This window comes from Dinoponera quadriceps, unplaced genomic scaffold (assembly GCF_001313825.1).
Source record: "Dinoponera quadriceps isolate SergipeBrazil2010 unplaced genomic scaffold, ASM131382v1 scaffold53, whole genome shotgun sequence".
In the NCBI taxonomy this organism is placed as follows: Eukaryota; Metazoa; Arthropoda; class Insecta; order Hymenoptera; family Formicidae; genus Dinoponera; species Dinoponera quadriceps.
Genome location: NW_014554171.1, coordinates 56,615 through 66,968, shown reverse-complemented (window position 1 = coordinate 66,968; position 10,354 = coordinate 56,615). Strand labels below are relative to the sequence as shown.

Below are 10,354 nucleotides of genomic sequence, written 5' to 3'. Positions count from 1 at the left end.
AATGTCATTGAGTCAATTAAAAAAAATTTATTAGACTTTTCGTTACAACACAACAAAATTCTTCAAAATAAGCTCCTTCTGCGTTGACACATCGACTCTAGCGAGTTTTCGAAGCATCGAATGCGGCACGGTAGGCCTCCTCCGGAATGTCCTTTAAAGCCGCGGTGCAAGCTGCTTGGATCCCTTCAATGGCCTCGAAATGCTTTCCTTTCATGGGTCGTTTCAGACGTGAAAACAGAAAGAAGTTGGAGGGAACGACGTCCGAACTGTACGGAGGCTGGGGAATTGTTGGCAACCCTGCTTTGGCCATGTAGTTGGTGACGAGGTAGGATCTGTGGGCCAGCACGTTGTCGTGATGCAACTTCCAGTCCTTTACGATGTCCGGCCGAACGCGTTGAACCATAATAACTGTGTCTAATAACTGTGACAGTAAACGGACATTCAATCGTCGGTCTGTGTTCAAAAGTTTTTTCACTCGCGTCACATTATCATCCTTGGTGCTCGTCGATGGCCGTCCGGCGCGGGCTTCGTCGTCGACCTCTTCCCGGCCTTCCAAAAAAATTTTGTGCCACCGGAACACTTGCCGATCCGACAAGGCATCTCCTTCAAAATCTGTCTTGATCATTAGGAGAGTTTCCGCCGCGGTCTTGCCAAGTTTAACGCAAAACATGATTGCCATCCTTTGTTCTAATGAGCGCTGCATTTTTACTTGCACGAGGTCACAAAACGACTTCCACGGCAACGCATGTCCTTACTATGGCGGGAGAAGATTGAGTGACTCCACATTCGTTAGCTGACTTCCCCCTCTACCATTCCCAACTGATCCGAGCGCGCTCTGACGGTCAGTCGCGTAAAAAAAAAATCACTGAAATTACTTTCCGGACAAACCATATATATATGGGTCATTCCATGTAAAAGGGGTACGCTCAAAAATTAGATTTGATCGAAACCTATGGCAATCGGTAGTACTATTTTAGAAAACATTTGTCGAATTTTTTCGAATTTTTTGACCTACACCATGAGCTTCTATGGCTGTCATAAAATTCGAATTTTTTCTTCGACTACCAGTTTTTTAATTCTCGTCGTCGTCGTCGTGCCAATAAAAAAAATCTGAAACCATTGTAACTTTATAGCATTTTTACCGTAGCATCTGAAAAAAATATTTATAAAATTTTAGGGGGTAGTTTTCACTATTATTTTGAGATTTTAAAGTTTAAAATCGAAATTTCGCAAAGTACGCCACCTTCGATTTTTTTTTGTTCTTTTGTATTTTATTTCTTTTTAAATTTGCTTTCGATTAAGTCATGTCTCATGATGGTAATCGACCATATATATATAATATTCTTTGATTTCATATGATAATATTGCGACTAGAAAGTAACTAATTTGATATAATAGGAATGTTCTTTTATTGATTAATTTAAATAATTTATAAAAAAATTGTTTTAACATCCTTATTCATTATGATAGCATCAAGTCAAATAGTTTTTGTTATAAAATATTATATACATTTAAAAAATTCTTACTGTGTAAAGCAACATATTCGATTTCATAGATATCTTCTTTAATTAATTATAAATAATTATGAAAAAAGTTTTATGAAAAGTCTAATTTAAATGTATAGTATGTATTTGAATATTTTCATAATGAAATATCATATATTAGGTATATTAATTAATTCATGCCGTCCAACTTTGCAAAAAAATATAAATTATTTGAATTTAAGTTATTGTCGACCTTTTTGCTATTTTAAAGTATTGATATTCAAAATTAAAATACACCTTGTAATTTGATATTTAAGCAACATAACCTTAAAAATCAATAATAAGCATCATGGCCTCCTCTTAAATCTTATTTTATCGCTTAAGCTTTAGCAATAAATTTTAGTGAAGCGCACGTAACTGAGGAACATGGCTCTTATTTTAAAACTTTTAAATATACCATATACCATAAATATACCATAAATATAAGATTTCAGCTACATATAAATAAATTTTTATTATAGAATCTTACAAAATATAAAATTTTGATTTTTATGAAATTTTATTTGGACATAAAATAATTACATATTCATCTATCATATATGCATATATACACGTATGCATACAAGTCTTAGGAACATAATGAAATCACACATGTTACACAAACCAATTATGAAGTACGTAATAACAAAGAAACTGTGAAAAAATAAATGTCCTATATATGAAACAATTTCCATAAAAGAGTAAATGCATGTGTATATAAAATAATAACAAATCTAAATAGAATAATTGTTACGAGAAAATATAATTGTATATCAAATCTTATATTTCTAATATTTTCAATCAAATTAATAAACATACTCAAAACATCTCCTTGAGGAATCCACTTCATAGTCATCACGTTATCCGGCATTTTAAGGGACAATTTAACTTTTAGTTTCCAAAGCACACGTTGTTTCAACTTTGATAGAGCAACTATAACGGCCTCGACTTTATCCAATCCAACAGATTTCCATGCCACATTGGTTCCTAATGATATTACAACAGCTCCATTTTTTGCTCCATCGAGAAAATTACGTATCTTCTGCGAGATTATGATGCAATAAGAACATTTTAATGATACGAGATAGATATTTAATAATAATAATAATAATAATAGTTAATAATAATTAATTAAATAACGTATTTATAAAGTACATTCCTATGTTAGAGACAAAAAGAATAAAAGTGATGTCAAATTTATCTAAATAAAATTTATGAAACCTTCTTTTACAAAATTAATGTTAAAATAAAATTAGTCATAACTTAAATCATAACTAATATTTTTGCTTTTCCTAACATTTAAATTTAGCTTGTGAAATTATACATTGAATATTATTAACGATTCATANATATATATATATATATATATATGAATCATTCTATGTGAAAGGGGTACGCTCAAAAATTAGATTTAATCGAAACCTATGGCAATCGGTAGTACTATTTTAGAAAACATTTGTCGAATTTTTTCGGATTTTTTGACCCACACCATGAGCTTCTATGGCTGTCATCAAATTCGAATTTTTGCTTCGACTACCAGTTTCTTAATTCTCGTCGTCGTTGTCGTGCCAATAAAAAAAATCTGAAACCATTGTAACTTTATAGCATTTTTCCTGTAGAATCTGAAAAAAATATTTATAAAATTTTAGGGGGTAGTTTTCACCCTTATTTTGAGATTTTAAAGTTTAAAATCGAAATTTCGCAAGTACGCCACCTTCGATTTTTTTTTGTTTTCTTTCATTTTATTCCTTTTTAAATTTGCTTTCGATTAAGTCATGTCTCATGATGGTAATCGACCTGGAACAGGCCCAACATAAGGCCCAAAGGCAAAAATCCACCTTTTTACCGTTATATCTCAACCCTCAAGACGGTCATAATCAGGTTTGAGGTGTATTCTTAGATTTTGAAGGTCGCTGATAACGAATCTGAAGTCAGATTTTTAGGAAAAGGTGGATTTTTGCCTTTGGGCCTTATATTGGGCCTGTTCCAGGTCGATTACCATCATGAGACATGACTTAATCGAAAGCAAATTTAAAAAGGAATAAAATGAAAGAAAACAAAAAAAAATCGAAGGTGGCGTACTTGCGAAATTTCGATTTTAAACTTTAAAATCTCAAAATAAGGGTGAAAACTACCCCCTAAAATTTTATAAATATTTTTTTCAGATTCTATGGGAAAAATGCTATAAAGTTACAATGGTTTCAGATTTTTTTTATTGGCACGACGACGACGACGAAAATTAAGAAACTGGTAGTCGAAGCAAAAATTCGAATTTGATGACAGCCATAGAAGCTCATGGTGTGGGTCAAAAAATCCGAAAAAATTCGACAAATGTTTTCTAAAATAATACTACCGATTGCCATACATTTCGATCAAATCTAGTTTTTGAGCGTACCCCTTTCACATAGAATGACCCATATATATATATATATATATTGTGACCCGGGCTCCGTCGGTCGGTGGACGTTCGTCCCGCCCCGGCCGGCGGGGTGGTCGTTTCTAGTGTCGCTGGTCGACGGTGTTCGGTGTCGGTGGCCATGACGTAGCTCGCCGGATATCCAGGCGTCTTGTAGTGAGAGTGTGCGTGTGTGTGTGTGAACGAGTGAGTGAGTGAGCGAATAAGTGAGCAAACGAGTGTCTGGATATCACGCCGCTTATTTAATTATATCCCACGTTGTTTAGTACAGATTAAATAGTAATAGGCCGTGCTTTACTTCTGCCTTTTAACGCTGGTAAATATTGCGATGACAGTGTCGGCGACGGAATCACGTGTTTATATCGTAGTCGTATATTGACGGCTTGATCGGTATTTCGGCGGATCTGTGTTTCCCGGAATCTATTGAGAGCAGACGTGTCGCTCGCTTCGAGGATTTCGTGGTGTCAGCGGAAAGCGGGCGCGGTATTATTGTCTCGGCGTGTTGTGTTGACATTTCGCGGGCTTTAAATCCGACGGTTNATAAGTGAGCAAACGAGTGTCTGGATATCACGCCGTTTATTTAATTATATCCTACGTTGTTTGGTACAGATTGAATAGTAATAGGCCGTGCTTTACTTCTGCCTTTTAACGCTGGTAAATATTGCGATGACAGTGTCGGCGATGGAATCCCATGTTTATATCGTGGTCGTGTATTGACGGCTTGATCGGTGTTTCGGCGGATCAGTGTTTCCCGGAATCTATCGAGAGCAGACGTGTCGCTCGCTTCGAGGATCTCGAGGTGTCAGCGGAAAGCGGGCGCGGTATTATTGTCTCGGCGTGTTGTGTTGACGTTTCGCGGGCTTTAAATCCGACGGTTTCGCATCGGAGTGCAACAGCGGAATGCACCTGCTCGACTCGGCGTCGCGGTACGCGGGTCGCGGTACGTGGTTTGCGGTACACGGGTCGCGGTGGTTGCCGCACGCGGAGTGCCCGCGTCGGTCGACTCCCGGAGCGGAAGGCACGCGGTATCGTGTCTCCTTACAGGAATGGTGGAATCGGCCGGGCGAGCCTGGCTAACGTGCAGCCGGCGGCGGTAGATTCGCGGTTTCGCGACGGTCGGTGGTACCTCCGGTGAGGTGCGGCGGAGAGACACGCGTTATCTCTAGCTACGCGGCGCGGTACGCGGAACGGTATTCCGGGGCGTTCGCATGTCCCGGAGACGCAGAACCCCAATGGCTAGAGTGGAGGTGCCGAGGTTGAGAACACTCAACAGAGGCGGCGAACACACAACCCCGACTTGTGCCGATTCCCAGGTCTGCCACGGGCAAGAGGGCCGGGAACTCCCAGTGGAGACGGCGAACACACCGTCCCGAAATGGAAGTTGTCAGGAATCCGGTGCCCGCGACATCCGCGGGAGAGACCGCGCACGCACCGTCCCTCGACCTGAGGACGGAATCCGGAGCAGCTTGTGATCTTGCGATCTCAGCTGACTCCGGTGGAGTCTGGCCCCGATAGCACGGCGGCGCGGTCTTTTATACCGGGTTTAGCCAGGTTTTTCCGACATGTGTGTGTTTGGCAACAATTGTTGTTGCCTACGTGCGCACGTGTCAGAGGTGTGCGCCGCGTGTAAATTTGTTTATTGGCGCTGAGCGCCGTTTTGCGGCCGACGGATGGTCGGTCGGCCGCGGTGTTCGCCGGGGGAGGATGCATCGTTACAATATATATATATATATATATATATATACACACACAGCTATGTCAACGTCTCAACATTAGGTATAAGAATATGTAACGAAAAATAGGGGGTTCCATTTAAAATTCCATTTAAGATTTTTATGTTGACCTTAATAACGCTTTTAAGATCATTGTAAAGCCAAACAATTATCAAGGACTGATAGCTTTTTTCAAACTGTACAACTTTTGTTCTAAACATTTTTTTTAATCTTTATTTTTTGAAACAATTAGCAGTTCCTTTTAATTGAATTAGCCGGAACTTTTGACGGACCCTGTATATATTAGGTTTAGTAAAAAGTAATCCATTATTTTTCCAATAGAGGGCTTTATTAATCTGTATCTCGCGTTGTATAAGTCCGACCGGATTACGTCAGATGGCGTTAAAAAGATAAGATTTCGTACTAAAAAAACCTTTCAGACAGTTTTGTGATTGCTTGACTCAATATTGTTTGAGCGCGCGTCAAAGATGGACACCAGCAAAGAGAAAATACGCCATATTTTACAGTTTTTTTTTGATAAAGGCGAAAACGCAAGCCAGGCGGCTAAAAATGTGAATAGTGTTTATGGTCCTGATACTGTAAGAGCCAATCACGCGCAATTTTGGTTTCGTCGATTCAATTCCGGTAATTTTGATGTCAAAGATGCACCACGCTCCGGGAGGCCAATTGTCGAAAATGTTGATAAAATAATGGAAATCGTCGAGTCCGACCGTCGTGTAAGCACCGTTTCGATAGCCAAGGAGCTAAACATCGCACAAAAAACCGTTTGGAATGAGGCTGGATTCAAAAAGAAGCTCGATGTGTGTGTACCACACGAATTAACGCAAAAAAACCTCATGGATCGAATTTCCATCTGCGAATCGCTGCTGAATCGCAACAAAATCGATCCATTTCTGAAGCGGATGGTTACTGGTGATGAAAAGTGGGTCAATTACGACAACGTCAAGCGAAAACGATCGTGGTCGAATCGCGATGAGCCGGCGCAAACGGTGGCCAAGCCAGGGTTGACGGTCAGGAAGATTTTGCTGTGTATTTGGTGGGATTGGCAGGGAATTATCTACTATGAGCTGCTCCCCTACGGCCAAACTCTTAATTCGGACCTGTACTGTCAACAATTGGACCGTCTGAAGGAAGCAATCGCCCAGAAGCGGCCAGCTTTGGCCAATAGGAGAGGAATTGTGTTCCATCAGGATAACGCCAGGCCACACTCATCGATAGTGACTCGCCAGAAGCTCCGGGAGCTTGGTTGGGAGGTTCTTTTGCATCCACCTTATAGTCCGGACCTGGCACCAAGTGATTACCACCTGTTCCTGTCTATGGCGAATTTTTTTGCTGGTGAAAAATTCGCCTCAAGAGAAGCTTGTGAAAATCGACTTTCCCAGTTTTTTGCCAATAGGGACGAGGGTTTCTATGAGAGAGGCATAATGAAATTACTTTCGAAATGGCAGCAAGTTATTGAACAAAACGATGCATATTTGACCTAAATTGGATCATTGTAACTATGTTAAATAAAGCCTCCAATTTGATACAAAAATAATGGATTACTTTTTAAGACCTTACATATACACATGAAGGTAATTTGAAAAGTTCTCGACCTGTCAATGAAAACACATGATTTTTTATCCATTTTTTTTTTATTTTTCAACATAATTCCCTTTCAGCTCAATACACTTAGACCAACAATATTTTTACTTTTTTATACCTTCAATGTAATACAATTTCTCGAACTCTGGAAAATATACGTTTATTTCAGCGATGACTTCTGTATATGAAGTGACTTTTTTTCAGCGAGCTATTTCTTCAGATTCGGGAACAGGGAAAAGTCACTGGGGGTTAAATCTGGTGAGTATGGTATGTGTGGTAGCAATTCGAAATACAATTCATGGAGCTTTGCGACTGCAATTGAAGAATGTAAGCGGGTGCATTGTTGTAATGAAAAAGCACTTTGTCTTTGCTAAATGTGGACGTTTGATTTAGCTTGTTCAATTGCTCCAGCAATACTGCATAATACTCTCCGTAGATGGTTTTGCCTTTTTCTAAATAGTTTATAAACACCTCGCAAATCCCAAACTGTCACAATCATCTTTCCTGATAGAACAGTTTTCGTTTTCTTTGGAACACTTTCATTCTGTTTAACTCATTGTTTGGGCTGTTGTTTCGTCTGTTGCGCGTCCGTAAACGTCGCGGTAATGTAGGGTTGCCCGGCACAGCGCGGAAGAGTAGAAAGGAGGTGGTGAGGTGCGACACGTAATAAAGTGCCTAATAACTGATAAAAAAAATGAACTGGTCGTTTATTTCTTGACTTCCTGATACAATTTTACGTATGCGTCCGACAGCGTGACGGTGCTCGAGAGTTAAGAGTTTTCGCCCCCGCTCCGATCTTACGTTCCTTTTTATCCTCTTTCTATGACTTAATCAGAGGGGGCGGTTGTTGATGTGTCAACGTCATCTCAACGAGGACGCTGACCATCCTGATTGCGATATCTCTATTGCGGGAATGCCAGGTTGCATTTCCGCATAGCGATGTTTGGCAATTCGGAGTTGTGGTTCCGCGGTAATGTCGTTGACATACTTTATTGTTGCGCTTACAACACGTCTCATGTGAATCCATATTTAATCAACAGTGATGAATCGTTGCAGTAACTCTGTTGGATGGTATTTAAATATGTCCAAGCACTTCTAAGAAATGTTCGTTCGAATGCGTTTCTGATCGACTGTTAGTAAACGCAGCATCCATCGCACTGAAAGCTTTTTCATGTGCATGTGTTCATGTAAGATGTTGTAAACATAATCTATTGAGATATTTGCAATGTCAGCAAGTTCACACATTTTCACTCGTCGATTATTTAACACGGCATTGTAGATTTTTCAGATGGCTTCCTCACTCGTTGCGGTTTTTCGGCGACCTAAACATTCGTCGTAAAAAATGGACGAACAATCACAATTGAATTCAGCAACCCATTTCTTCACTGTTGAAAACGATGATGAAGAGTCTTTCAAAGTAAAATCCAACTTATTTTTTAATTCCGTTGGCGTTAAACTTTTTAAAACGAAATATTTTATCACTGCGCGACATTCAATTTTATCCATTTGTCGAAACATATCATAACTAGTTAACTTTATTCGACCATAAATAAACAAACTAAACGTATATGTCTGAAATTTTAGGGTACACTCTCTGGGAGATCAAACTTCAGAAACATCATTGCCATTTGATACTACTAGTACCATCTCTTTGTCAGATCGAGAATTTTTCAAACTATCTTCAAACATATATGAAGATCGAACAATTCTATATATTAGGGGGATAGGAAAGTAATGTTGTTTTTTTACATTAAATTCAAACAGATAAATTTGTAACAAGTTTTACTTTTTAATCAATGATGTAATCACCCTCGTTATCAACAATCTTTTGGCATCTAGTATGCAAATTTTCAATGCCGGATCGATAAAAATCAATTGATTTTTGAGCAAAATAACTGGAGATGGCATTTTGGACATCATCCAAATTTTCAAAATTTTGCCACTTAGAAAATGTTGTAGCGATTGGAATAAATGGAAATCCGATGGCGTAATATCGGGCGAATATGGTGGGTGAGACAATACCTCCCACCCTAATTCATTAATTTTTTCCAGGGTTCGTCTTGCGCAGTGCGGTCTTGCATTATCGTATTGCAGAATAACGCCTTTTCTGTTGACAATCGCTGGGCACTTTTCAATTAAAGATTGATTTACTCGATCTAATTGTTTACAGTAGTGGTCTGCATTTACAGTTTGTCCATGTTTCAGCACTTCAAAATGAACGACTCCGCGAATACTCCACCAAACACACAAAAGCGCCTTTTTGGGGTGTAAATCTAGCTTAGCTGTACTTCGTGGCGATTCATTCGGAGAGAGCCACTGAAGCGACGGCAATCGACTCGAAATTATTACGCAACTCTATTATATTCTACTTGCGGCTGTAAAAATTTTCTCGTTTATCTACTCGTCACCTAAAGCTCACCTCTCATCTAACATCGTACCGCTCCTTTCAGCAACTTTTCAGCGCTTGCTTGCTCGCTCGCTCTCGCCTCAGAACGTCTGTCACGTTCACTGCTGGACCACACAATGACGAGCACGGCTCCTCAATTAGTGCAGCCAACTCAAGGATCTATCGAGCCGATAGATACGGCATCCCATTGGCTCGCCCAGTTAGATCACGTCTAGCATGGGTGCTCACGGGAGCTCAACGTATAGAATCTTCGATTCGACGCTTACTTTTTCCTAGTTCCTTTCGAAACAGCATCTGGTAACTGCTAGGCTTGCAGTAATTCGAAGGAATTCCCTTTGCCCTTTCAAAGGGATCCTTCTTCGCGTGATCTACAACCGTGGTCACGGGGCTTTATGCTTTCCTTAGCGCAAGGTGGTCATCCTCGTTGACCGTCGTTAGCCGTCCGTCCATAAGAAGAAGATTCCCCGCACCTTTCCCATGACCGCTTCTCACCGCTTTCTTTCTCTCTTTCCTGCGCTCGGCTCCTCCCGACAGCTCCGATTCCTCCAGTTTTCCTATCTTCAACGTTCTAGCTTCTCGTCGTGGGTAACTTTGTAATAAATAATATTATAACCACGAGTCTCGTGCGCAAAACGGCGTACGAAGCAAAATTTAAAAATCAGTCGCTTTCTCGTATGAGAAGGCGCGAGCT

The 10,354-nt window shown here is 39.8% G+C and overlaps 1 protein-coding gene across 1 annotated transcript in view; it reads right to left on the bottom strand.

The window, feature by feature from the left end:
* Positions 1-2,151: 2,151 nt before the first annotated feature.
* The window catches only part of LOC106752130 (UDP-glucuronosyltransferase 2B20-like), a 62,721-nt gene continuing 54,518 nt past the window's right edge, over positions 2,152-10,354 (bottom strand). Inside the window, exons 3-4 of the mRNA XM_014633634.1 lie at positions 2,343-2,565; positions 2,152-2,177 (exon numbers count right to left, since the gene is read on the bottom strand). Of these exons, the coding sequence (XP_014489120.1) occupies positions 2,152-2,177; positions 2,343-2,565 (249 nt within the window). The remainder of the gene's footprint in view (positions 2,178-2,342; positions 2,566-10,354) is intronic.